Source organism: Aethalodelphis obliquidens, unplaced genomic scaffold (genome assembly GCF_003676395.1).
Source record: "Aethalodelphis obliquidens isolate GAN/ISIS:26980383/991018 unplaced genomic scaffold, ASM367639v1 scaffold53, whole genome shotgun sequence".
Classification (NCBI taxonomy): Eukaryota; Metazoa; Chordata; class Mammalia; order Artiodactyla; family Delphinidae; genus Aethalodelphis; species Aethalodelphis obliquidens.
Window position 1 is genome coordinate 14,196,158 of NW_020837997.1, and position 27,766 is coordinate 14,223,923.

The window sequence follows — 27,766 nt, forward strand, 5'->3', positions numbered from 1 at the left end:
CTGGGCTCAAGAAACAAAGTCCAGAGGAGGAGGAGAAAGACGACACCACAGAGTAGAGGGCAGGCACCACGCCCATGGTGCACGGCCCCTCGGGCCCCAGGGGCCCCCAGCCCACAAAGTTGCAGCCAGAACTCACCCAGAAACCTTCCAGCTGCCGTCTGGCTTTCCCATCACCTCTCAGCATAGCTCAGAGAGACGCTGTCCCTTGCCCGGGGTCACATGGCTGGTCCACGAACCAGCTGCTGTTTCTCGGGGCGGGGGGTGGGGGTTCAAGTCCAAACCCCCACTGTGCCACCTGGCTTAACCCACCCTTTGGGGCCATTTCCCCAGAGAGCTCCTTTCTGGGACCAGCCCAGCTTCCTAGTCTCTGGGGGCGTTAAGCTGGGCCTGGGTTCAAATCCCACTTAACCATTCTGAGCCTCTGTTTCCTCCTCCGGGAAATGGGGACATCACAGGGCTGGGAGATGCCCCCAGCCCACTTCTACATAAAGGGCCAAATGAGGACATAAAGGCACCAGAAAGCGTTGGGATGGGCAGGGCCCGGGCCCCACTGACAGAGGGAGGCACGGAGGCTCGAAGAGGGTGGTGGGTGTCCCAGGTGCTTGGCTGTCCTGATTCTTGGTCGAGGTGCAGAGGACCTGCCAGAGCCACGGAACCCAGCGTCTGCGGGAAAGTCAGGCCACTGGGCACAGTGGTCAGTCAACGGGGGAGGGGACACAGTGGATGGGGCTTCTGTCCCCCGGGCTAGGGCTCTGTCCTGACCTGCCCCTTGGCTGACTGTGGGACCCCTCTGAACCTCAGTCTCTTCTTCCATCCAGTGGGCCCCCAGCTCCAAATCTGGCAGGGCTGCTCACGGGGGGAAAGGGCAGACTGGGTCATCCAGCATGTTGAGGGGCACATGTTGAGAGGTGAGGACTCACTCTCCTGCTCCCAGACTGGGGTGGCCTCCCCCTCAGGGTTCACACAGCCCACTGTACAGGTGGGCAAACCGAGGCCCAGAGGGAGCAGCCACTCCTCCCACCCAGATCACATAGTGATAGAAGCAGGGGTGGCAGCCCCCATAAATGCTTCCTCCCCGTGTCCCCACCCATTTCCCAGGGGCTGACTTCTCGGCAGAGCTTAGGGGTGTCGGCCCCCCGGGGGCTGTGAGCCCGGCAAGGGGCAGCCTCAAAGCCAAAGGATGGGGTGGACCAGGTGTGGAACCCGAGGACTCCACAGGAAACAGAAAGGAAGGCCTGCCACCGGAAGCTGCCCCCTTACCTCCAGGCCTTACCTGCCCAGGTGCAGCTCAGATGCCCACAGGTGCAGGTGGGAACTCCACCAACTCCCTCACCCACAGCACTGGGGTGAGTCTGAGGGATGCGTGGGCCGCAGACAGGAGAAACCAGCTCCCTGGGCTCTGTGAGCCTTACACCGGCGGCGCCCTACCCGCTGGCCTGGCCGTACCCTCCCCACGCAGGTGAAATCCAAGAACTCCAGGCCCTGGGGCTGTTCACACTGTTTATTTGCGTCTCTGGGAAAGTCAAGAACATTGGGGCCTCATCACACATTGAAAGCAGAGCGGGCAGCAAGGGCACTTCAGCGGAGGCTCACAGCTCGAGGACTCAGGTGGAGTCGAGGAGGAAGGGGGGGTTCCATGGCCACTGCTCAGGGTCACCTCAGAGAGGGCCTCTCATCCCAGCCACCCAGGGGCAGAGCCGAGATGGGGACCCAGGCTGAGGTCCAGGGCGGCCCCTGCACCCACCCTGCTGAGGTGGGAGGCGGCCTGGGCCCTGGGCACCAGGCTGCAGGTCCCTAGGGGAGGGGCCGAGATGGGGCCTGGTCATCCACAGCCCACACGAGAGGGCCTGTGAGCAGGTGCACTAATGTGCCTCTGGGGACGAGTGTGGCTGCAACCAGGGAGATGTGTCTGTACATCTAGGTGTCAGCTGCCCCCAGGAGGGGAGCCCCTCGCCCCTCACCGCTTCCAGTGAGAGGGGGGCAGGCGCACATCAGGCTGGGAAGCAAATGGGGGTCTCCAGCTGCAACCCAGGGGAAGCTCCCTGTCCCAGGTGGTGTGCCCCCCTCCACTGCCCAGAATGAGCCAAGCCCAGCAGAGCTGGCGGTGGGCCTGATCTCTGGGGTACGGGTGGGGAGACCCAGGACCCTGGTCCAAGCAGGCTGGAGAAGGGGCCAGGCCAGGGGCAGTCCCCCAGGGTCCCTGAATTAGCACCAGGAGGAAGGAGGGCCCAGAGGGGGTGGGAGCTCAGGACATAAAGGGGCTCACGTGGCCCTGCCTTGTTCAGGAGGCAGCTCGAAGACCCCCGGCCCAGCCCGGCCAGAAGACAGCACAGCGGTCACGGCCCTCCTGAGTGGGTGGCATATCCTCAGGGCTCCCCCTTCCCAGGTTGCATCGTCCACTGGCTGCGCCCACATAGAGCATTGGGGGGAGGGGCACATCAGGCTGGGGTGTCCAGCGGGGCCCGTACTCCATTCCAAGACCTCGAGCTTGGGCTCCCCAAAGAGGCACAGCCTCAGCCCAACTGCCCGAGATCTGGACCCAGCGCCTTGGCCAGGGAACGCCCCCCCCACTTCCAGAGGCTGAGCGGAGACAGAGCAGGCCCCCAGAACCCCTGGCTCCCGGGACCCCTCTCCGGCAGGGTGTCCCCTCAGGGACCTCATTGGAGGTGGCAGGAAGGCACAGGCAGGAGGCCCAGAGGGAGGTGGGCTGGCCTGGGGCTGCTTGGAGGCTCCAGGTCACACCAGCCAGGACCGCTGTGGGCAAGAGCTGCATCTGTGGAGCTGCCGTGACATGGGGGGGCCCTCGTTTGGGGAGAAGCGGGTGTGTCCGTGTCTCTCCTACCAGGCGTGGGTACACGGCTCAGTGGTTTAGGGTGTGTGGGGGGGTGACGGGAGGGGGGAACCCCTGTCCCTCTCTTTCCGGTGAAAGAAAACTCAGAAGGAACGTGTGAAGACACAGCATGTCCTGGGCCCGTGACTGTGGGTGGAGGGTGGACGGGCGCCAGGAGGGCCGGGCCGTGTGGGTGTCTGGTGTGGAGGGCGGGGCCGGGGTCTGGGGGTCCGGGTGGGTCACATAATGGAGCAGCATTTGCAGCGCTGCTTCTTCATGTCGAGGTCCTGGGGGTCGCTGGCAGGGGCCTCGAGCCCCACCTGGTTCTCTTCCCTGGAGCCCTCGGTGGCAGGGGGCTCGGCCGCACTGCCGTTGGGCGGGGCGGGCTCCTTGGGCTCGGCCGCGTCCTCAATGACCACCAGCTCTGCGGTGATGGTGTCCTGCAAGCCCAGCACCTTCTGGGTCTCAGCCTCATCCTCCACATTCTGGTAGCCCATGAAGATCATGGTGACCGGGGGCTCCTGGCCTGGCTGGATGCCAGGAGGGCCTGACGTGGCCTCGCCGGGCTGGGCCTGAACTCCAGTGATCTCCCGCCTGGACGGCGTGGTCCGGACTGCCTCCTCCGACGGCCCCCGGGGCTCTGCTGACCCGGCCGCAGACCCTGCCTCGCTCAGCGTGACCTCGTCCGCCTTGTGGATGAGTTCGTCCACCTCAGAGGAGCTCAGCGGGTGAATCCCATTCTCCGCCGTGCCGTCCACGGCGTGGACCACTGGCATGTGGGGGGAGAGAAGGAGAGAGTGAGCTGGTTCCCAGACAGGAGGGGAGGCCTGGCAAGGCTAAGAGCCACCTCTAGGCTCAAGGGGAATCATAAACTAAATGACACCTTTGGAACCAATTGACAATCAAAGCTCCTACGGGAATCTGTGGGCACAGGCAAACTGGTGCACAGAGGAAAATGTATAGGCACAAAAGCATGTCAGAAACCAAGCAAGAATAAATGAATCGGGATTTTATTGTCTCGCAGTTTGAAGCATTTCCCTATTCCCCAGTCAACTTGCTCCCAGGTGATTACCTTGCAAAGTAGGTCTGTTTTTTTCCGTCGCAAAGACGGAGAAAATGGAGTTCAGAGAAGGGTAGTTAACGAGCCCCACGTCACACAGCCGGCTGCGGCCGGACCCTGCTCTTTCTACCGGTCTAGGCATTCCTTTCATGAGGACCTGCGGGGATTCTGATTTCCTCCTTCCTTGAGCTCATGTGGACGATCTTGAATTAAAGTTTAGTTCATTCACCCATCTTTCCTGTTTTCTAGTCAATGCCCCAAAGGCTATACATTTTCCTCTGAGCTCTGTTTCGGCTGCAGTTCATGGATTACTTTATGTCATTCTGTTTCAAGTGTAAATATCTTATAATTTCCATTTTGACTGATTGCCTCTTTAAGCCAAGATTTATTTAGAAGAGCGTTTTTCAATTTGGGGGAGCGGGGGACTGTGGTCCAGGAAAACAGAGTGTGAGACACAACCTTGTAACAGGACATGGTCACTTTCCGAAAATGCTCCACCCTTGTTTGAAAAGAATGTGTATTCTCCACTGGGCAGAGTTTTATGTGTGCAGTTAAGCTTGCTAAGTGTATTTTCCAATCTCTCCGGCTTTTGTCCCCCGTGTCCCGCTGATGTGTCATTTTCTAACCTGTGTTACAGTCTCTGAGGACCGGACTTCGGCACCCGGGAGGAGTCCCAGCTGTGGTCTGATGCCAGCCTCAGATCACAGCCCTTCTAGAAACACAGCTGCCCAGCTGCTCAGCATGGAGGGAGGGACACACTGGACACCCCCGGGACTCGCCTCCTCCCAGGCCAAGGTTCAGGCTTGGCCAGTCTCTGGCTTCTGGCCAGAAGGAAAGTGCTTTCCACTCTCAGTTTCCAAATCCCTGGGGAGGGGCGTCCATGCATCAAGGCCTTGCAGTGACTTTGGGCTCGAGGCCCAGAGGGTGGGGTGTGCCCAGGTCACACAGACCCAAGCTAGGTATTTCCCACTGGCCACTGCCCCAGGGTAGGAATCCGAGCCCTTGGTTGCCATGGAAACGGATCACCTTCCCATTGCTAAGCAACAGAGTCCAGTCTGGCGGGTCCTGAATCCCCAGGGGTTGGGCCAGGCAGGGCTCAGCGGCCAAGGTGAGGACCTTCTGTGAGCACAGACATCTCTGCTCCTTGGCCCTGTGCGGTCTCACCCTTGTCCAGGAAATGGGGCAGCTGGGACGTGCCCGGGAACCACACAGCCCGTGAGAACTGGAGCTGGGATTCTACTTGGGTCGATGCCCCCAAATTACAGCAGAGCTGGGCTGTGACAAGACCCCTTTGATAGCATCCTGGATATCCCAGAGGCCTGAAGCTCTAAGAACACGGGGCTTTGGGAATCAAAACCACAGTGAGATACCACTTCACACCCACTAGGATGGCAATAATAATAATAACAATTTAAAAATGGTCAATGATGAGGGTTGTTGAGGATGTGGAGAAATTGGAACCCTAACGCACGGCTGGTGGGAAAGTAAAATGGTGCAGCCACTGTGGAAAACACCCCAGCAGTTCCTCAGATGGTTAAACCTAGAGTCCCCACGTGACCCAGCAGTTCCGTGCCTAGGTATCACCCGAGAGAAGCGAAGACATACGCCCCCACGAAAACTTGTACAGCATAAAACCGAAAGGTGGAAACATTCCAAACATCCATCAGCTGATGACTCGATAAACAAAATGGGGTCCATCCATACGCTGGAATATTACTCGGCCATAAAATATAAACATGGATGAACCCTGAAAACGTAATGCTCAGTAAGAGTGGCCAGACATAAAAGGCCACACGGTGTGTGATTCCATAGACGGCAAAGGTCCGGAACAGGCAAATCCACGGATGGAGAGTGGATTCGTGGTTGCCGTGGTGGGGATGGGGCAGGGGTGGGGCTTCTATCTGGGGAACAGAAATGTTCTGGGATCAGCTCGCGAGGGTGTACAACATGGTGAATATTCCAAAACCCACTGAGCTGTATACTGAATTGTACGGGTGTCCTGCATCCTCTCTCTCCAAATTCCATAGTCTCACGAGGGCAGCATGTACAGACTCACTAATGGACCCTGAGGCTGCGCTGTGCTAATTTTATACTTGACTCAAGGGACCAGCTCTGGGGACCCCATGTCCTGAAGAAAGCAAATGTTTGCCTTGACTTCAAATGTACTTTTAACATCTTCTTAAAATGTTACCTTTACTAAGGTAGGTTTGCCTCTATCCCTGGCATCACAGCAAACGTTGCCCCAAATTTCCCCTCCCCGGTCAGGTCATGCCGAAAGTAAACAAAAGTTTAAGTGCCAAGATGTTTACGAGATGGCTGTCTAAATTCTGACAGATTTCACAGTTTAAAGGAAAGTTCTCCTTAGTTAAAAAAAAAAAAAAGTGAATTTTACGTTCTGTGAATTATATAGAGAGAGGCAGGCACTCAGGAGCTTCTGCAGAAGGCTGCCCTCTCCTGCCGTTCCCAGCTTCCTTGTGGGTATTTCCCACAGCCTGCTCCCCTCCCAGCCGCTAGAGGGAACCCTAAAAACCAAACCAGATCTCAGCACCGTGGCCCCTGCCACCCCCGCCAAGGCTCACCATCCCCCTCCACACTCCGCATCAGCCGCATGGGCTCCTCTCGATTCCCCAGCCCAGCAAACTCCATCCCACCTCAGGGCCTTTGCACATGCTGTGTCCTCACCAGGCGCACTGCTCCCCCACGCCCACTGTGCCCCTTCTCACCTCCTCTGCCCCCTCCCCGCACTGCTGGACCCTCACTCGGCCCCCTCCGCACCTCTGGGCTTTTTTTTTTTTTTGTAGCCTTTACTACAACAGTAACTATTTAAATGAGTTATCTGTGAAATCGGGGTTGAAGGGCTGGGCCCTCTGGCCGGGAAGCACCCAGGACAGCAGGCGCCACTCAGGATGGGCCTCCCCAGCCCAGCCTGGCGCTGGCCACGCCTCCAGGTGGGTTCTTGGATGGAGGGAGGACTGGGCCTCAGGCTCTGGCGGGGCGGGGGCGGGGCGGGGGCGGGGCGCGTACCTTTGGTCTCGTCCTCGTAGACCTTGATGCCCTGAGGGAGGCGCTCCCGGGGGAGCACGGTGGTGCTGGACAGCACCCGGGTCTCCCCTGTCACCTTGTCCTTCTCCACCGTGATCTCCACCGAGTACATGGCTGGCACGAGAGGCACGGGTCACGCTGCGGCCCACCTGCCCATGTGCCCCCCGCCGGCTGCAGCCAAGCCAGGAAGGGGAGCCGGCAGCGCACAGCCAAGCAGCAGGTGCCCTCGACGCGGCCCGCCCCCCAGCTCAGCGTCCTTCCCTAGCTCCCCAGTCCCGTGGGCGAGGGGTCTGAATTCCTGTGCTGGGGATCCGAGGACACCCCGGCCACCCCGCCCCGTCTGCAAAGTCTTGAACTGTCCCAGTGACTCAGGGGCGTCCCTGGCCCACTCCAGCCAGGACTGGAACGCGGGTGAGCAAGCTCGCGCCCCACGATGTTCTGGACTGCCGCGTTCTCTGTGCTGCACGTCTAAGTCGACTACTGATATATCGATATTCTCATCTGCTCCACTGTGCAGAGGGGATGATTCCCTCTGGACGCGAATGCGGTCACAACCCGTTAAGGCCATCGCTCAACAGCCAGCATCTGACCCCGTTGTGCAGACATCGTCTGCCTGGGGTCCCCAGCCCTCCTCCATGAAGGGGCCCACATCACCACGGCCAAGACCCCTCCCAACCTGCCCCTCCCAGGTCCTCCCATTTCTCACAAGGACACCTCCGTTCTCCCTCCTCCCTCTCTCACCACTCCCACACCCCCTCCTCGGTCCATCTGCAAATTCCTGGGTGCTGCCTTGAGGACTCCCAGAACCCGCCCACTTTTCGTGCCTCCGCAGCCCCTGCGCGGGGGGGAGAGAAGAGCTGCATCCGCCCCCACCATTCCCCGGCCCTCCCCCATCTCCCCACTGTCCCCCACAGTCCTCCTGGACCATCTGCCCCACCATTTCCTCCTTCATCCCTTCCCTTCATCCCCCCACCATCCTTCCCCCTCCCCGCCATCCCTACCACTTCCCCCCACCATCCCTCGCCATCATCCCCCCATCCCCCACACAATAACCCGCCATCCTCCACCATTTACGCCCCACCTTCACGCTCCCCCACCCCTCCCGGACCCCCGCCGTCCCCTCCGCCCTGTCTCCCGCCGCCGCCCACGGCCTGTTCTCCCCGAAGCCGCCAGGAGGCGCCTGTGAGAACGCAGCGGGGCGCGTCCCTGCTCTGCCAGCCGCCCTGAGGGCTCACACGCCACCCCCCACCCCCACCCCCACCCCTGGCCCAGCATGGCCTGACCCGCCCGGTCCCCTCCTCGCCCTCATCTCCTCCCCCTCCCCGCCTCACTCAGGCTGCTCCAACCAGCACTGGCCTCCGCGCGGTCCTTCCCACCCGCCAGGCGCAGTGCTGTCCCAGAGCCTTTGCACTGGCGGTGCGCCCTCCTGGTGTGACCTCCGCCCCACCTGCATGCCTCGCGCCCTCACTTCGAGTCCTTGTTCAAATGTCACCTCCTAAGTTAGGCCTCCCCTGAGCCCTTTAATTCAAATGGTCCCCTCTCCAGCTCCCCGTGCTCTGCTGTATCCTCTCTGTAAGTTAACCATACAGGCTCTCACTCCCGTCAGAACCCCTGCTCTCCTGGCTGCGTCTCTCCTGCCTGGCTCACAGCAGGTGCTCAGCAAGCATCATAGAATGAATAAGTGGGTGAAGGATGCTCTGTAATCCCACATCCCTCTGAAGCCTGACACCCCACCATCAGACATACAGTTGGGCAGGTTGTGCACTGCTCAAGGTCACCGGCTGGGGGCCTCTGGCTTTGCTCTTGGGCAGGGCTGCTCTAACTGGCACACCCCCTTCTGTCGGCCACCCCCGGTATCGTCACGCCCTGGTCTTCGCTGCCTCCCTTGGTTCTGTGCCTCCAAACTAACTTCGGGGACAGCAGCAACAAGGTTCTGCCGTTCGTCCTGACTTCTGCTCACTCTCGTTACTGGGTTTGTGCTGGGCCCTGGGCACGAGGTCACTACAATTCCCCCCCCCCAACCCGGTGCCAGCCGTCATGTGATCAAGCAGGGATGTGAACCTGACCTTGTAGAGCGCTGAGCACTAATTCGGACTGCCCTGCTTGGTTACTTCCAGGGACAGGGTGCTCACTCCCTCTCCCAAGGTGGGCCGACGATGATGAAGGAGGGAAGGTTTGCAGTAAGCGTGCGAGCCTGTGCCCGCCTCCCTCCTCCCGGGCCCCAGGAGCGAGCGGCGAGGTTGGGGGATGGAAGCCAGGAGGGGCATCAGGTTAGAAACGCCATGCGAGGGGGCCCATCTTCTCGGGGAAGCTGAGCTGGCTTGTGACGGATGTGCCAAAGCAGAGGGGGCGCCCGGCCCCACCCAGGCTCAGAGCTGCGGCCTTGGTCCAGCCACCCACCCATAACCACAGCCCCCACCAGGTACTGCTGAGGGCGCGTCTGCATCCGACCTGGCCCCCTGACCTGGACCCCCAGGCCCCCCAGGGCTGACACTCAGCCCAGGACAGTGGCTGGACATGGGTCTGAGCCTGGGGCCAACCCACCAGCCTTCATCATGGTGGAGCCTTCAACCGTCCTCAGGGGGGTGTTGGAGATTCGCTTCTCTGCTCGGGGGGGCAAAAGGGAGAGAGAGAGACAGATTCAGATGAGGAAACACACAGATTTCCCCCCGTGCAAGACATGTGGACACCCCCCGGATACATGGACTCCCCCCAGGCACGTGGTAATCCCCCCAGGCACATGGACACACTCCAGACACGTGGACACGCTCAGGCATGTGGAGACACCCCCAGACACTGAGACCACCCTCCCACACACTCACCCAGATACCTGGATCCTCCCCCTAACACGTGCATGCAGCTGGACCCCTCCGCACATGTGTGCATGCCCAGAACCCCCGAACACACATGGGATCGCTCCCCCCAAAGAAAACACACTTCAGCCCCACAGTCCGTTGCCCATCTCTTTGACCCAAATGATTTTCACAAAATCCCTGAGAAGCCTGCATGGATTTTTTTTTTTAATTATTAATTTTTAATTCCACAGTAAGACAAGGAGACATTCTCTCCTCATGAATAATTAACTCATGACAAATCAGGCCAAAGACACTTCTGGCTACCACCTCCAATCCTGGCTGGTGGCGCTCTTTCCATGCCTTTACACACAGAAATAGAGACGCTCAATATATATTTTAAAATATAACATGTTAAAGAAATTTAATATACTTAGTAATATAGTTAATAAACGGTTACAGCTAACTGTATGTATTTAAATGTCATGTGAACATGTGAAGTGTTTGTAGATGTGTACACTATATACCTGTAATAAATCTGGGGGGGGGGCTTTTTTCTTTGTTTCCTGGACGGCAGTCTTCTGCACCTGTGTGTGTGGGACCACTGTCTTTTTATTTTATTTGACATTTTGTTTTACTTATTTTTTAAGGCTGTGCCACGCAGCTTGCAGGGTCTTAGTTCCCTGACCAGGGACTGAACCCGGGCTCCATCAGTGAAAGTGCTGAGTCCTAAACACTGGACCACCAGGGAAGTCCCAGGACCCTAGCGCACTATCTCCAGGACAGCCAGGACCCTGATGTCTCAGCCCCACCAATCCAGTTTTACAGATGCGAAAACTGAAGCCCACCCACCTGCCCTGGAGCCCAGAGCAAGGGGGTGTGGAACAGGGGCAGGGCCGGCCAAGGCCAGGCACGCCGCGTGGACAGGATGGACCCACCCCAGGGCTAAGACCTCAGCCAGACACGCCCCGGCAAAGCCAGTTTCCTCACCTGTAACACAGGTGCTGCAGCAGCCCCACCCAGGGATGTTGTGAAAATTCGATGAAATGATATTAAGGGGCACTGGGCCGGCTCAAAGTCGGGGCTCGCTGAGAACAATGACAATGCGAGTCATTGTGCTATTATTTTTACTTTTTAGCAACAATAGCACCTTAAAGTCACCCTCCCCTGCCTGCCATCCCCCATCTGGCCAGCAGAGGGCGCCGGGGCTCGGCCCGCCCCTTCCCGAAGACGTACCTTTGGGCGTGCCCACCGGGGCCTGCAAAAAAGAACGGAGAGGTCAGGGGTGCCGGCGCCCCCTCCCACATGACCAGTGTCCCACCTGCCGAGGCCGGAGCCTGGGGAGGGCCTGGCTGAGAGGTGACCCCATCACAGGGGCTGTCTCCTCCTGGACCGATCCCCCAGACAGCCAGAAAGGTCCCAACCTGCTCAGAAGCCTCCCGGGGCTCCCAGAGCTCCCAGACCAAAGTCCAACCCTTCCTGGTGAGCCCCAGGGCTTGTGCCAGCGGAGACCTACCCACTGGCCTCTCCTGCCTCCTCCTATCCCTGGCCAGCGTCCCTGGTCTCCTCGCTGTTACATGAGCAGTGTCCCTCCGCTTCGAAGGCCCTTCCTGGATTTCCACTTGGCTGGCTGCTCGCTCAGCCCCCTGACCACCCAACCTAAAGGTGGCTCCCCGACCCCATCCTGGACTGTCCCTCAGGTTACCATGTTACTTACCTAGCCAGGAGGTGGGCATCGTGAGGGCAGAGACCACTCCAGCACGCAGTCTGTGCTCAATCAACCTCACGGAAAACCCCCTCTCGAGTCCGAGCCTGGAGAACTCCTACTCAACCTTCAAAACCCATCTCTGGGAAGCCTGCCCAGCCCTCCCATGAATCAGACACCTCACTGGGGACTCCACAGCACGCCATGCTCCCCCACAATAGGTCCGACCACCTTCCTGTGCTTGCAGTTGCCTGATCATGCCCGTCTGCCCACTCAGCAACAGCTCAGGGAGGCCAGGGCCTGGGTCTACGTCCTCTTGGTCTGCCCCAACCAAGCCTTGGGAAACAGTGAGGGTAGGTCTGTAGGCTCCAGACTGAAGCTATCAGAGCAGCAGCTGGAGAAGGACTGGGGCACACAGCAGGGATGTCTCCCCAGCTGCAGCTCATCTGGGGTGGGGGTAACAAGGGTGGATGGGGGCAGAGGAGGCGTGTCCCACAGCCCCGAGTCCTGAAGACAACAAAGGTGGTTGGGAGACTTCTACATTTGCCTTAACACACTGTGGCAACCACGAGCTCGGGGTCCAGAGTTCCAGGGTCTGGTTTCACCTGAACCTGGTTGGATGTCACACCCGGGAATCAATGGCTGAGCCCAGGAAAGACCACTCCTCAGCTGTGCGGCCTTGAGCCAGTCTCTCAACCCCTCTGGGCCTCAGTCTTTCATTTTTTTATTTTATTTTTTCTGGCTGCACTACGTGGCATGCGGGATCTTAGTTCCCTGACCAGGGATCAAACCCGTGCCCCCTGCAGTGGAAGCACTGCACTGGACCGCCAGGGAATTCCCCGGGCCTCAGTCTTTGCCTTCCATCTAATGGGGACGCTGCTCGCACCTGAAAGGGCTGTTGTGGGGATTAGACAGGTGATGCCTGCTGTGCTCACGAACGTGAGAAAGATGCCAAGCAGGGAAAGACCCTTTACCCGCGAAATGCTGGTTTTCCACTGACTCACTGACCCCCCCCAGGACGCCCCCGCACGGCAGGGAAACCGAGGCCCAGGGAGGCAAAGCAAAGCATGCTGGTCACGCAGCTGGGAAGTGGCCAGGCTGGGATCTGGATGCACCACTGGCCACAGCCCCAGAGGCGGCGAGGGCGTCTGGATCTGGGCCAGCAGGGCGGCGCCCCGGGAACCTCTTACCTGCTGAGAATTCAGCACAGCCTCGGCCCTCTGGTCCTCCTGGGCGGGGCGTGGGGCCGGGGCGGGGGCGGGGGTACGGGCAGGGCTCGGGGCTGCCGGGCTCTCCTTGGCGGCAGCCGGCAGCGCATCCGCGTTCTCCAGCTCCTCGATCTCCTGCTCCAGCCTGGGGAGGGCGCACGAGGTGAACACCCTGCCGGGCACTTACGGTGCCTAGCACCGCCCGGCACATCCCAGAAGGGCTTCCTTAACTTGGATGTTTTCTAACGACCTTGCGAGGTGTTCTCCTTCCCGCGCATGGCAGGGGAAATGGAGTCCTGGAGCAGTGCCAGCAGGCCGCAGAGCGGGGACCCGAACCCAGGGGCCGGCTGGTCCCTGGATCCCTGCACCGCCCGTGCCACTGCTTACTCCTGTTTTTGCTTCCAACAGACTCTCCTTTTTCCCACTCAAATACATTTATTTTTACAGGAATCTTCATCTCTCCAGGGAAACTGGAAAAACCATGTTACTTTCCAAGTATTAGAAGATAATGGTGCACATAAACCCAGTGAAAACAAGACAGGCATATTCAATCCCGCCTGAAGTGTCACCTGCCTGAGCCTTTGGGCTGCAGACGTTAAAGGCACTCAGCACCCGGGGTCACGTTCTCCTTGAAGACTCAGGACAGACCGCGGGTGAGTCTGCAGCCCCCTAACAAAGTGAGCCCAGGTTGGCAGGCTAGACACAGCTGGGGTCAGCCTGGAGGGCTTCCAGGAGGAGGTGTCCAGTGGGGACACTGAGCAGGCAAAATGCAGGTGACGGAACCACCCGAGGAGTGGGTTGCCCCGTCAGGAAGAAAGCCAAGGCCCCCGAAAGCCAGCCACACAGTAGGGCTCAAGGGCAGGCCCTCCCCTGGCACAGGGCTGTACCCAGCAGGGTGGGAGGGGCAGGAGACCACCTGGCCCAGCCCCCGGTGGCCGGTGATTCCCATCCACCTTCCATCCCACCCGCAAGAGCCTTCGGCCTGCTCAGTCCCTACCATCTCTCCCGGGCCCATTTCAGCCCCGCCTCCATCTGGGCACACAGGTCACAGGTGGGAAAACTGAGGCCTGGGGAAGGGAATCCCAGCCAATACTCTCCCACTTTCTTCTAGATGAAACACATCCAGACAGGATCCCAAGGTCCCCACTGCGGGGCCCGCCTCAGCGTCCGCTGGCTGGCGGGCTGGCCCATGCCTCTAGGGCCTTCCCTGGCCCAGCGGACACTGGAATTTTGGCTGTCACTTCCCTCCGCATGACCCCGCTGCCCCGGGAGCTGAGCCTGGGCCGCCGGCCTGCCTGCCCGGAAACTCCTCCGGGCCTTTTGTCCCAGCCCAGGGCGATGGTCACTTTCCCCGGCCTGCCCCCTCCCCCGGCTTCCTGCAGGCCCAGCTGCAGTGCCTCCGCGGCTCCATCAGCGCCGGGAAGAGCCAGCTGGGCTGGCGCCAGGAAGCCCAGGGGGAGGCCGCATCTCCCACGCTCAGAGATGCACCGTCGCCCTGCCTCCTCACGCCCCGCTGCGGGGTGGAGAGGAGGAGGGGTCACACAGGCAGCACACCCCTCTTCCCCGAGCCTGGGTGGGAGGCTCCTCCCACAGCGCCCCCTCCACCCGGGCACAGGGGCCCGCGGGTGGATCCCACTCCTTGGGCATCTCACCGAGCCCTCCGCGGCTGCCGCGGCCCCACCCACCTAGAGATGGATTCTTCCAGCAGTCGCGCCTTCTGCTCGTCCTCCTGCATCTGTCTCCTCATGTCCTCGTCCCCCTCCGAGGCTGAGGACGGCGTCCCCGCCAGCAGCCAGCGTTCCCGCAGCGCCTTGGACTGGGACAGTGGGGACCAAGGTCAAAGTCAGGGTCGGGGCTGGGGTCAGGTTGAGGTGGCGGTCAGGGTCAGGTTAGGGTCTGAGTCAGGACTGGGATCAGAATAGGGGTCACCTCAGCCTTCCTGCCCCCCTGCTCCGGCCAAGGCCGGGGTCCCTGGACGCTGCCGCCCCCTCCCTGGCCGAGGCTCCGCCCGGACCTTCAGGTGCTGCAGCTGCCGCCGGTCGTCCTCCAGCTGCCGGCGCCTGTTCTCGATCTCCGCCTGCCTCCGCCGCTTCTCCTGCCAGACGGACCACGCGGTCAGGGCGGGCGTGGGGCGCGGAGACCCCACAAACGCCCAGTGTTTGCCCACACGGATCCCGCTTTTTCTGTAAATGGCATCCCACTGGCCCCCCCACCTATGCCCCAGGCTGTGCCCTCCTCCTGCCCCCCCCCCGTCCCCCCCCCCCCCCCCCCCCGCTTGGCCCCCCCCCCCCCCCCCCCCCCACATGCCAGCACAGTCTCTCCCCTGCAGGTGGGCTGCCCAGGGGCTCTGAGAGGGCTCTCGGCCTAAGAGTCCACGTTCTGAAGACTAAGGGGATCTCGACATTTTCATTTTGTGGGGAAGTACCAGCAGGCACTCAAGTTTCCCACTCCACACTGGGGTTCTGCGTCCTGGAGCCCCAGGCTGGGTGTGGGGAGCCCCTGAGACCCCAGGTCCCCCCAGCCTGCCCCCACTGGCCACACCATCCTCGGGACCAGGAAAAACTCACTGCAATGGCCTGGAGCCGCTCCTGCTGGGACGTGGTCTCTGCCACCAGGACCCTGGGGGGACAGAAAAGGTCAAGTGAGGTAGGGGGTCCACCCCAACCCTGCTTTTGGCAGATCCAGTTCCAATCCCCACCCTGTGTCTTCCTGCTGGGTGAGCCGGAGTTTCCCATCCGCGGCATAGGGCCATTACCCACCCCCCTCAGAGGCACAAGCCTCCTCTCCCTGCAGCCTTTTTTTTTTTTTTTTTAAGTCTTTATTGAATTTGTTACAATATTGCTTCTGTTTTACGTTTTGGTTTTTTGGCCAGGAGGTAAGTGGGATCTTAGTGCCCCAACCAGGGATGGAACCCTCACCCCCTGCATCGTGTTGACTTAAAAAAATATATATGCACAATGTGAGAGTTGCAAGTTTTGGTTTTTTTTTTCTTCCCGGACCGGGGCACGAACCCGTGTTCCCTGCATCGGCAGGCGGACTCTCAACCACTGCGCCACCAGGGAAGCCCGGGAATTAAGTTTTATTGGGGGCAAAATGAGGACTGCAGCCCGGGAGACAGAGCTTCAGATAACTCTGAGAAACGGCTCCGAGGAGGCGAGGGGGGAAGCCAGGACATCTAGGAGTTTTGCAACAAGGGCAGGTAGTCGGGAACGTCAAAAGATTATAGTTAATTACAGAAAACCAGGACTTCCCTGGTGACACAGTGGTTAAGAACCCACCTGCCAATGCAAGGGTCACGGGTTCAAGCCCTGGTCCAGGAAGATCCCACATGCTGCGGAGCAACTCAGCCTGTGCACCACAACTACTGAGCCCGCGCACCTAGAGCCCGTGCTCTGCAGCAAGAGAGGCCACCGCAATGAGAAGCCCGCGCACCGCGATGAAGAGTAGCTGCTCCCGCAACTAGAGAAAGCCCGCGCGCAGCAACGAAGACCCAACGCAGCCAAAGATAAATTTTAAAAAAACCTACGTGTCGTAAAATAACCTTTAAAAAAATAAAAGATAAAGAAAATCAGATATCTCAAGTTAAGGAGTTTAGCGCTTTTCCGTGTATGGGAAGATGCAACAGTCTGGGCTCACTGAAACCATTCCTTTGATGTGCACCTCAGCTCTCTGGGGCCAGTATCCTGCCACATCCTGAGTTTCCTCAGGGCTCACCGCAGGGAGCGGCTGCAGTCTGACGGCTGCTAGATGGCAGGTATTCTTTTTAGCCCTGAGTTTCCTGAGGGCTCACCGGCTCACGCTGGAGGGCTGCAATCGTTGATGACTGTGACATCCTTTGTTTATTGATATGGCAGGAAATATTCCATTTATACATATTCCATTCCATTTATAAATATTCCACTTATCAATTGGAAGAGGGAGTCCCAACCACCGGACCACCAGGGAAGTCCCCTCCAAGCAGCCTTATTCCCGCATTAATTCCTCCCAACAAACCCTCCTGCCACCCCTCGGGGCAGGGCCAAGGGACATGAGGAGTGAGGCCCAGTCTAGAGACCTAGGAAGGGCATTGAAGCTGGGCTTCTGAGGATTCATAGGAGTTCCCTGGGAATCAAAGCCTGGAGAAGAGTGTCTCAGGAAGAGCAGTATCACCTTTCCGCTCAGACGGAGAGCCTGACCGAGACCGCCCCCTCCTCAGCCTCAGCATTCTCCAGCCCTGGGAGGGACACTTGGGGGAGGAAGGACCCTGAAGCCCCACCCCACAACCTTTGGCCGGCAAAGTCCTCGATGCTGTCCTGGGATTTCTGGCGCTTCTCACACTCGCCTCACCTGGAGTCTCCCAGGACTCCAAAAGGCCCAGAGACAGCTGTGAGCCTCCCAAAAACACACAGCAAAAAAGCAGCAAAGCTGAAACTCAACCCCAGGCTCCCTTCTCATCCCATCCACGTTTTGTACGTTTGATTTTTTTGCTGCGCCGCACAGCTCGCGGGACCTTAGCTCCCTGACCATGAATTGAACCTGGACCCTGGCAGTGAAAGTGCTGAGTCCTAAGCGCCGGACCACCGGGGAATTGCCCCATCCATGTGCAGTTTTAGCCTTAAACTGGTATGCAGTAGGAGCTGGATAAATGTCAGGTGCCCTTAAAGGGACAGGACCTCATGCTGTTGAGGCTCTGGGGCCTTCTGGGGGGGCACGGGGCCAGCAGGAGGCCCAGGACCTGGAGGATGAGTCATCCCTGCTCTCCTGCATCCCCCCTCCCCACCTGGTGGGGGAAGAGGAGCTTTCAGAACCTGACACTTCCCTTCCCAGTCTCCGGTCTGGAAGCTGCACACAGTAGGTGCAGTGAAATGACTGGACCCCTGAAGCCCAGAACATCCTCTCCAACGGGCCTCAGAATAACCTCACGCGTCCAGGGCCGCTGTGACAATGCAAAAGGGGGGTGGGGGGCGGAGGGTCTCGAGCCCAAGCGGGGGGCTTTGGGACCGTCCGCCTCAAATCCCCAGTGACCACAGGGCCACTCTTGGACGCCCCGTCTCATGGGCGAGGGCCTGGCGGGCACGAAGGGGTTCTGAGCATGGGAGCCACAACCCCCCACCTGTCCCCCCATTTGCCCCGAGCCCCTTATCTTCGCGGGCACGGCAGGCACTGAAATTACAGACCGTGTTTGGGCCCCACCCACTCCTTGGCCTTGTATCAGGGCCACCCCGAGGCCTCCACAGACCCTGTGGGTCTGGCCTCGGTTTCTCCATCAGCACACCCCAGCTCCGGACGCTCCTGTATGTCTCCCACCCGCTGTGGCTCGGAAGGGAAACAGGCCCCAAGTCGCAGAGCGCTCGGGGTCTACCCCCGCCCCAAGCTCCCGCCCCCGCCCTCCCCTCCACCCCCCGCCGGGCGGCTGCCAGGTGGACATCCATCCCGGGCTGCAGTGCCCCAGCCGGCCGCCCCACTAGGGTTCGGTGGTTTCCTGGCCTTGCTGAGACCGGTGAAGTCATCAGGCTCCCACGCCCCAGCCAGGTGACCCCACCCAGCTCCTCCCTCCCGAGGAGGCACCTCCTCCCCTCCCAGGGGCCCAGCAGTACCAGCTGCACCCTCTGCAGTTTCCCCCCGTCCTTCCTCAGGGAGGCTGGGTTCAGCTGGGTGGAGTTCAAGAAAGGCTTGATCCAGCTATCTGACTCAGTTGCCCTTCCTGAAGGGCCAGGCCAGCTGGATTTCTGGGTCTGCCCCTTCACCCTGTGTGACGCCGGCAGGGTGCCACCCCCTGAGCTCCCCACACAGGCCTGTTTCCTCAATTCTTGCAGACGCCACACTTCCCACCCCAGCCCAGGCCTCCACCATCACCTGCCACCTCCCTGCCCCCCTGACAGCCCACAGCCAGAGGCAGCTTCTCCAAATGAGAATCCAAACCGGTCGCTCTCCTGCTCTCAAGTCCCCCAGGCTCCCACCACCCTTTGCAAAATACCACAAGGCCCAGCCCACACCCACTTCCCTGCCCTGGCGCCCTCCACTCTCCCTCCCGCTCACTCTGTTCCAGCCACCAGGACCTGCTGGCTGTGCCTGCACTGCACCAAGTTCATCCCTACCTCAGGGCCTTTGCACTTGATGTTCCCTCTGCCTGCTACACGCTTCCCATAGCTGGAAACTGAGGCCCACAGAGGGCGAGTCACTTGCCCAAAGTCACACAGCTAGGAAGTGAGAGCTGGGATTCAAACTACAACTGCCCAGCTCCAGGCCACACCACAGGGCTTCCCCTTTCCTAGCCCCAGCGCGGCCTCCAGGGACCCACTCAAGCAGGAGGCAGAGTTGGGGGAGGGGGCATAGCAGCTGAGACCCTAGTGCAAATAGGGCCATGGCGGGCAGAGTTACCAAGCCGCCTAATGCCGGGTCCCCACCCTGACAGGCAGGTGGCCATTCGGGCCAGACACAGGGACACAGGGATGGCTGTGAGGTCAGCTTTCCAGGTTGGAGACAAGGCGGGCAGTGTCCTCGCTAGGGCGGCCAGTCCCTGCCGGGCCAAGCGAGGGCAGGGGAAGGTCAGGCGGACACACGAAGGAGAGGCGCCGGACCAGGCAGAGAATTTCTATCCCTCCCCATCCGCCTGGCTGTCTCAGCCCAGACAGCCCGAGGGGCGCAGGCTGTGAGCCCCACTCAGGTGCCCTTCCCCAGGCCTGGGGGCGCCAGAGCCGCCCCGGGCGCGGCCGCCGCCTCTGGTGATGGATGGCTGGGCCCACGGGAGGCGGTCGCCCTGGCAACCGCGCCATCCCCATGGCAACGCCGAGGCCTGCAGGCGCGCGGGGGTGGGGCCGGCGCCAAGCATCTCCAGTCCCCAGCCCTGCGCCGGGGGCCTGAGGGGCTTCCGGCCTCGGGCGTCAGGGGCTGCCTAAACAGGGTGGGACTTGGATGGATAACAGGGTCTCCCCGACCCCTGCTGCAGCGGGGAGGGCTCCCCGTTCTGGTTTTAGGTGCGTCTGCGCAGGGAGGGGCTTCTACCCGGGAAGGGTCTGAACCCGCCCTCGGTGTGAGGCAGCCAAGGTCAAGCGAAGATAATGTTCAGCATCGTAAATCCGAAAAGTAAAACAAAATAGGACGATGGAACCCTAATAAAACAGCAATACAATAGGAGCACCTTCCCCAGCGCTAACCATCTTCCGCGGGCGGGTCTCAGCCCCACTTTACAAAAGGGAAAACTGAGTCTGGGGAGGAGCGGGGTCTGTACACATTTGCTAAGCGTCCAATCTCCTGAAGATCCTGTGAGTCACGTGGGATAATTATGGCTGTTTTATCAATGAATGGACTAAAGCATCTAAATGGTGAAGTGGGGACCTGGACCCAGGCAGGGTCGGGCACACGGAGCGCAGGGTCTCCCTGAGGTCTGGCGCGGGTAGGGGTGGTCAGTGGGATGGTTGAGATGCTCACTTGGGCTCAGTGAGGGAAGCAGAGGCCAGATTACAAAAGATTTTACAAGCTGGGCGCAGAAGCTGAATTTTGGCTAAAACGCATGGGGAGGGTTTAGCGCAGCGTGGCGGCTGCCTCCGCTGGCTGTGTGACCCGGGGCAAGCCACGAGCGTCTCTGAGCCTGCACCGGCTCCTCTGGGCAATGGGCCACAGCTCGCAGCTGCTGGTGGAGGGACATGCCCTCCGTCAGGACGCCCACCATCATCAGCACGCGCAGGTGTCTGGTCCTTGCGCGATTATTTTTATGGCGCATGGAGAAAATTCTGGGCTCGAGCAGCCTTGTGGGCGGCTCAGGACTCGGCGAGGGCGTCGGCTGGGAGCGCGTGAGATAATCCTGCTCCAGGAGATGAGCTAATGAGACCCAAACCCAGCGAGCCAGGCAGAGGCCTCAGCGTTTCGGGCGTTTATTTTTTAAAGGCCCAGAGAGGTTACACAACCGGCTCAAGGTCACCCAGCGGGCAGGAGGGACCGGGGGGGGGGGGGGGGGGTGGGAGGCCGGTGTGTGTGTGGGTGACACTTGTCTTTCCAGAGCCCACCCCTGGGCAGTTCCAGCAGGAATGAGGGGGTCCCAGCCCAGACAGGCGAGGAGCCCAGCGCTGGAACATTCCTGTGCTGATTGAAAGAAAACAGCTGACAACGACCTTGGCCACAGGTGGGGGGGGTGGGGGAGAGGCAGAGTCACGCGGTGCCGGGTGTGGGGGGTGAGAGGGAGCCCAGCGGCCCCTTCCCCCATTGGGTGGGGGATGGAGTGGGGGGAGGCTGGTTCCCAGCCCCAGACTGGGTTCCTCCTAAGCGCCAGCACCTTCCTCGCTCCAGACCCTCCCGCAGTCCTGTCACCCTGAGTGAACCTCAGCCTCTCAGCACGCAGTTCAAGCCCCTGTGTTTGTCCCTCACCCTTCCCCAGTTCCCTGCCTTCCCCTTTCTCTCCTCCACCTCCAATCTCAGCTCAAACACAGCTGCCTCTTTCAGGAAGCCTTCCTAGGTCTCTCCCCTCATCAGGAAGGAATCCCCCTTCTCGAAGCCCCTCAGCACTCAGCACGAGTGGGCCCCCGGGAACACGGCTGTCATTGGTGAGGTGAACAGCCCATGAGGCATGGGCCTTCTAGAAGCTTCAAGGCAGAGAGACATCTCCACCCCCATGGTGGGGACCAAGGTTGGAGCAGGTCCCAGACCCAGGGGAGCAAATCTGTTGCCTATTAACCTGGGATGGGGAGGGGTGAGCTGGACCCTGCCCTGGGCCCTCACAACAGGATGGGGCAGCAGGGAATGAATGCGGGCCCTTCTCCGGCTTCAGGCAAATCCAGCAGCAGAGACCAGCCCCAAAGTCCCAAGGTCCCTCCCACCCCTCACTCGACTGCTCCAGGCACGATCCCACCTCAGGGCCTTTGCACTGACCGTGTCCCCGGGCCTGGGGCACTTCTCTGCCGGGTCTCCAAGGGGCTCACTGTCTCCCTCGGGCCTGTCTTCAGATGTCACCTCCTCACTCAGGCCTCCTCTGACCCTAATTAACCCCAGCACCTCCCAACACCGCCCCCTAGCCCTCACCATCAGGAAACACCTAATCATCTAACTTATTTTGTTGATTTCTCCACAATGACAGTGACTGTCTCTTTTTGTCCCTGCCGTGTCCCCAACAGTTGGTACACAGCAAGTACTCAATAAATGTCCACTGGGCCAGCACATCAATTAGGGTCCTTCCATTTCCAGTGGAGGAACCCACCTAAGGGTTCCCCACCCTTGTCACATTCCTGCCACCCCCAGGGACCATCTGTACTGTGATCACGTCCTTTTTTTAAAGAAACTCACTGTCACATCTTACATTTATCTAAAGCAGGACCTGGGCGCCTCACGTCCAAGAAAGGACAGAGGACATGCCCCAACCACCTCGGACGTGACTTACAAATTAATATATAAAGCGATCCAAATGCCCATCAACGGATGATGGATAAACACAATGTGGTCCCTCCAAACATGGGAGCACCACTCAGCCCTGAAAACCGGCAAAGCCCTGACACTCGCTACAACGTGATGGACCCTGAGAACACGATGCTCAGTGAGAGAAGCCAGACACAGAAGGACACACAGTGTGTGATTCCATGGATGGGAAACGTCCAGAACAGGCCAGTCCACAGACACAGAGTGGATTCGTGGTTGTCAGGGGCTGGGGAGGGGGTGGGGAGTGACTGCTGACGGGGACGGGGTTTTCTGGGGCTGATGGAACGTTCTGGAATTAGCAGTGATGGCTGTACAACTCTGAATGTGCTGAAAAACACTGAATTGTACACTTTAAATAGGTGAATTGTGTGGTGTGTGAATGATATCTCAAAAAAGCTGGTAAGAATAAAGATATACATAGATACAGCAGAAATGCTGGCCCTCTCACCAAGGGCCTTGCTGGGGCCAGAGCTGGGGTCCTGCCCACCCCACGGGGCATTGTAAGGCCCTGCCAGCCATGCCCCGAGGCTCTCCCGGGTCAGAAGGATCTGAACACAAACTGACCTGGTCATCACCTGCCCGCTCCCTGACAAGTGTTACCAGAAGCCTCCCGCCAAGCCAGCTGCCCTCCCCCCACCGCCCAGGCTGGGCTCCCAGGCCTGCCCTCACTCTGGTCCTCGTGTGTCTTGCCCACCACGGGGCTTGGCTTGGGCTTCGCCTCCCAGTACCTGTCCCAGTCCAGACTGGTCCAGTGATGGGCTCTGACTTGCCCTGAGTTTCTGCTTGAAACCTGTCTGGCAGGAGACAGACGCCACAGCCCAGTTCTCCACTCCTCAGGCACCATGACCTCCACCCAGCCATCTCGTGCCGCATGGAGACCCCTCTGAAGCATGGCCAGGGTGCACTCTAGCCTCCCAGCACATGCAGGGGCTGGGCCATCTTGCCCTGACCAGGACACCGTCCCTGTGGGCAGCTCTGACCACCACAAAGTTCTGAAGTCAGCGGACGCCGACCCAGACATCAGGTCCTGCCGCCCCTCCCCCGGCTCTCGCTTTTCTCCCCAAGTTGCTCACACTGTCCCTGTCCAGGCTGAGGTCTGACTTGCTTCTCCCTGCTCTGGACCCTCTGCTGCCAGAACCTCTTTCTGGTGCCTGGGTAAGAACCTCACTCCTCCCCTGCTCAGATACCATCCATGGCTCCCTGGGGCTCCCCAGCTGGGCACTGTAGGCCCAGAAGGACCTGGCCCCAAGAGCACAAACCAAAGAACACTGCCTTCTCCCAACACATTTCCCACCTCTGGTCCTTTGCACAGACCAGTCTCTCCACCAGGAACACCCTTCTGCCTGCCTGGGTAAGCCCTTAAATATATTTCTCAGAAAAGGTCCATGACAGAATGGACAGGAAACCTTCCCCACACCTCAGAGAAGACCCTCCATGGGCTCCTCCAGACCCAGACCCCTCTGATCCTGCACAGGACTAGGGTGATCAGCAGGGTCTGTTTCTTTTCTTTTCTTTTCTTTTCTTTTGCAGTATGCGGGCCTCTCACCGCTGCGGCCTCTCCCGTTGCGGAGCCCAGGCTCCGGACGCGCAGGCTCAGCGGCCGTGGCTCACGGGCCCAGCCGCTCCGCGGCACGGGGGATCTTCCCGGACCGGGGCACGAACCTGTGTCCCCTGCATCGGCAGGCGGACTCTCAACCACTGCGCCACCAGGGAAGCCCAGGGAGTGTTTCTTAAAGGAACAGAGGAGGAAATTCCCTTGTGGGACAGTGGTTAGGACTCGGCCCTTTCACTGCTGGGCCCCAGGTTTGATCCCTGGTCGAGGAACTAAGATCCTGCAAGCTGTACGTTGTGGCCAAAACCAACCAACCAACCAACCAAACAAACAAAAACCCAAAACAGATGACAGGCTTCCTGGGTAGAGACAGGATGGAGGGAATAGGTCCCAGACTTGGAAAAAGGTGACGTGATACTCTTTAAGAAAATCAACCCATTTTCCTGCATCAAAGCCCGAAGCCCTTGAAGATGGGCCCTCCCCATGGGGCTGGGACAGAGCTGTGAGTGGTCCTTACAGGGCCCGATCCCTACAGCACCCACCCTCCCCTAGCTGCACCCCACCCAGGAGGGGCCTGGGTGGGCTCGTGTCTCCATTCACCAGATGAGAAAAGTGAGGCCCAGAGAAGGGGGGTGGTATGACCGAGGCCCATGGGGGGTGAGAAACCCCCTCTCCATGCCCCACTCCGAAGTCAGCAGTCACAGAAGGGGTCCCTGGGGTGGATGCAAGGGCAGATGGCCCCAGGAGCCCAGACCACAACAAAGGCCACCTTCTGTGTAGCCCAGCCAGCCAACCAGGCTGAAAAGCCGATGTTAGGATACCTGGGAGCCCCACAGCCCACAGCCCCTGGATACAGGAATGTGCAAAGACCCCCTCCCCAGCCTTCCCTGGCACCTAAGAGGATGGCCCAGTAGCAAATGCCAACATCACCCCTTTCTGGCTGTGTGGCCTCAGGCATGTCGCGTCACCTCTCTGTGCCTCAGTTTCCCCACCTCACAGGGCTGCTATAAGGACCAAGTCCGTCCCCGTGGACAAAGCACTCAGAACAGGGCCTGGTATACAGCAAGCGCTCAATGACTGTTAAGTAAATAAATCACACCTGCACGTCTCAGACCACCTTCCCGCATTCCTGCCACCACCTCTAGTATCAGCTGCCTGTCCCTTCCCTTCAAATCCACTCACTGTTTAAATCCAACCCCTTTGTTTTCAAAGGAAATAAAGTTACATCGTTACCCAGACTGAGAAAACCAGAAGCCACTGCCACACACATCAGAGTAAAAACATAAAAAAAAAAAAAATAGATACACGATGAAAAGAAAAACTTGTTATTAAGTTCAATTATCACTGGGTACTGCTGCCTTTTAACTGGTTCTGCTTCTCATTAAAGGGAGATTCGCAAGTGTGAAAGCAGCCTTAAGAACCCACTTAGCACCCAGTGGAGACGTTCTCCTTGAAACTGTCCAGGCCTCAGGGCAGTCAGGGCTCTGGGAAGGTCCCGACCCAACTCTGCTCTCCTGCTCTGCTCTCCTGCTCCGTCCCGGGGTCTGAGCCTTCCCCTCACCCGGGAGAGCGGTTTGGACATCTGAGGTGGCTGCTCCCAGCTAAAATATCTTTATTTACCAGCCGGGGCCTGAGGGTCCCAGAGGAGAAGCACCTCACCCTCACGTGGGCCACACAGCAAATCCTCCCCATAGCACATGCACCCAGCTCCGGATCCCCCACCCAGGCCCCACCCTTGTCCCACCTTCAGAGCACCACCCAGCGCCCACGCGGCCTGCCTCGTAAGAATCCTTTCATTCTTAAGTTAATGAAAATTCGTTTAATCCTTAAATTAACGAAAAATTGTCAAAGTCGTAAACGTCTCTTTAAAAGAAACTTTCCAGCACCACCATAAGCCGCCACCATCTCCCGTGATGGCAAAATCCATGGAAACGGAAGGAGGTGGACGATTGCGTCCTAGCGGCTGCTGCCTCCGCGCCTGGAGCCTGCTCTGCCCTCGTGGAGAAGGACGGAGAGCCTGGGCAGGTGTTCACGTAGGGCGGCACCAGATGGAGCCTCTCCCCACCCATCGTCACCCCGGAGTGCTGGGGACTGGAGATCTCGCACGGCTATTTAGGCGGTTAACGCCAAGTCCTGTCCCACGCCTGCACCCAGAAAAGCCAGCGACCTGCCTAACGGTGGACCCACAGCACCATATCTGACCCATGACCAAGAAGGCCTGGGGGCAGGGCAGCAAGCACCCGGGGGCCCTCCGTGTGCTGTGTGACCATGGGCCAGCAGCTGCCCCTCTCTGGGCCTCCATAACCTCATCGAGAATGAGAGGGGGGCTGGAAAGGAAACAATGGGGTCCATCGGAATATCTCACTCCTCTGCTCTGAGTGGGCGTTTCCTCCCTCTTCACCCCTCCTCCCCCAGGCAGCCCCCTCCCCAGGGCCACACCCTGCCTAGGGCCTGCTGTGGGCAGGCCCACAGGCTCCCCTTGGGCCCCAAGAGCAGATAAACAAGTGAGGGGAACGCAGCAGACTGGTCTGGGCCCCGGCTCCCCTGAGCCCCTGGCTGGGCTCCCGGGGCCGGGCTGGGCCTTTGTCTGGGTTTTCAAAAGCAGAGGACATAGGGTGTCGCCTTCCTGGGAGGGGGGCAGGCAGGAGGCAGCGGCTCCCACCCAGCTGAGGGTGTGGCGGGTCACGGGTGAATCCCTGGAGGAAAGTTGCAGGCTCAGAAAACACACCCAGTGGGAAGGGCAGAGGAGCCGGGCCGGGTGGGCTGGCTGGACCTCCATGTCCGGCCCTAGGCAGGGTGGGGACCCGGCCCACAGTGGGGCAGCTGCTGGCCCTGGGACAGGGTAGGTGGGCTGCGGGACACCAGACACCCCCTTCCCAGCCCCCTGCCCACGTAAACGCACCCCACAACCTCCCTGCATCCACCTGTGGGAGTGGGGGTGTGGGGGGATGCCCTGACGCCAGGAAGAGAGGACCTGCGTGGGAAGCGACCAGGCACACTCACTGGGCACCTCCTGGTGCAGGACCGGCTGCCCGGCAGCTCCTCACCCAAGCTCCCAGACCCAGGCTGCCCACCGCATTCGCACGGGGGCCAGCGGGCTCTTGGCTACATCATTTGGGGACCCACCTCGGGGGACACTTTCCCCAGGAAGACATGAGACCCAAGCTCCCCTGCTGGAAAGCACCTGGTCCTCTGGTCTCACACACATCCCAGACCCGGAAGCCTGGAGAAAAGCCCCCTACAAGCCGGGACTTCGGGCGGGTGGATCCCCGCCTTAGCAGGGGCTCCGGACAGCACTTGAGGCCCTTGGGGAGGGCAGCCAGGCGAGGGAGGACCGGCCGGTGCGCATCCAGGGTGCAGGGCACGGCGAGCTCAGGCTGGGGGTGGGGGAGTGAGCTCACGGCCGGCCGGGGCAGTGGGGAGGGTCGCCCCATCGCCCCAAGTGGACGAGGGCCTGCCCCGGGGGCGCGGGCCGAGCGCGGGCGGAGACACAGCGCATCCCCTCCCCACCCGCGCGCGCGTCCCGGGCCGCCCCCAGCCGCTGCCGCCCGAGTCCCCAGGAACCCGTGGGCCGCCGGGGCCGAATCGTGGGGAGGCCTGGGTCGGGCACGACCCAGCCCAAGTCCCTCCCGGGCTGAGCGGGGATCCCGGAAGCCCCGTGTCACCTCCCTGCCCGCGCGGTGGCGGCGGGAGTGGGGGCCTCAGCCTCCCCGGCGCCCCCGGCCCGAGCGCGTTACTCACTCCATCTCCCCGCCGAGGTCCGTGGGTCCGCGAGGCCGGGCGGCGGGGGCGCGCGGGGAGTACCGGCGGGCCGGCGGGCTAAGGCCTGGCGGCCTGGGCAGAACGGCGCGGGGGCGGCTGCACCGGCGCGGGCATCGCCCCGCGCGCGGCTGTTTATTGTCCGCGCGGCGGCGGGCGCGGGGGGTGGGCTGGGCGCGCGCGCCGCCGCCGCCGCGTTTCGCTCGCGCCCCCTCCCGCCGGCTCCCGCCTCCCGCCGCCGCCCGCCTGCGCCTCCTGCCGGCCGCCGCCGCCGCCGCCGCGCCCCGGTCGCCAGGCGTCTGCCCGCCCGGCCCGCCGGAACCTCCGGCCGCTCCGACCCATTCATTCCATCTCGGCGCGGGGCTGATTCTCCGGCCGAGCCAGTCCGGAGTCGGCCTGGGACGCAGCCTGGCCGCCATCCATCCCACCCCTGC

The 27,766-nt window shown here is 60.5% G+C and overlaps 1 protein-coding gene across 3 annotated transcripts; it reads right to left on the bottom strand.

Annotated features, from left to right (window-relative positions):
• Positions 1 to 1,483: 1,483 nt before the first annotated feature.
• On the bottom strand, positions 1,484 to 27,766 carry PALM (paralemmin). Of its 3 annotated transcripts, XM_027085915.1 has the most exons (10): positions 27,315 to 27,766; positions 16,164 to 16,178; positions 15,205 to 15,256; positions 14,652 to 14,732; positions 14,323 to 14,453; positions 12,620 to 12,782; positions 10,961 to 10,982; positions 9,477 to 9,536; positions 6,915 to 7,046; positions 1,484 to 3,599 (listed from the first exon to the last, which is right to left on the bottom strand). In XM_027085915.1, the coding sequence occupies exons 1-10, from the start codon at positions 27,749 to 27,751 to the stop codon at positions 3,070 to 3,072; spliced, it is 1,623 nt and encodes a 540-aa protein (XP_026941716.1). In that variant the 5' UTR covers positions 27,752 to 27,766; the 3' UTR covers positions 1,484 to 3,069. The 3 variants fall into 3 exon arrangements, with proteins under 3 accessions (XP_026941716.1, XP_026941717.1, XP_026941718.1); XM_027085916.1 differs by lacking the exon at positions 16,164 to 16,178; XM_027085917.1 differs by lacking the exon at positions 6,915 to 7,046.

Excerpts from the sequence above, each read along its gene's own strand:
- PALM (XM_027085915.1), bottom strand. The coding sequence starts at position 27,751 with ATGGCGGCCAGGCTGCGTCCCAGGCCGACTCCGGACTGGCTCGGCCGG. Across the intron at positions 9,537-10,960 it reads CCCGGTGGGCACGCCCAAAG|AGAAGCGAATCTCCAACACC; the intron begins GTACGTCTTCGG and ends CCCCCCGAGCAG. Across the intron at positions 3,600-6,914 it reads CTACGAGGACGAGACCAAAG|TGGTCCACGCCGTGGACGGC; the intron begins GTACGCGCCCCG and ends CCCACATGCCAG.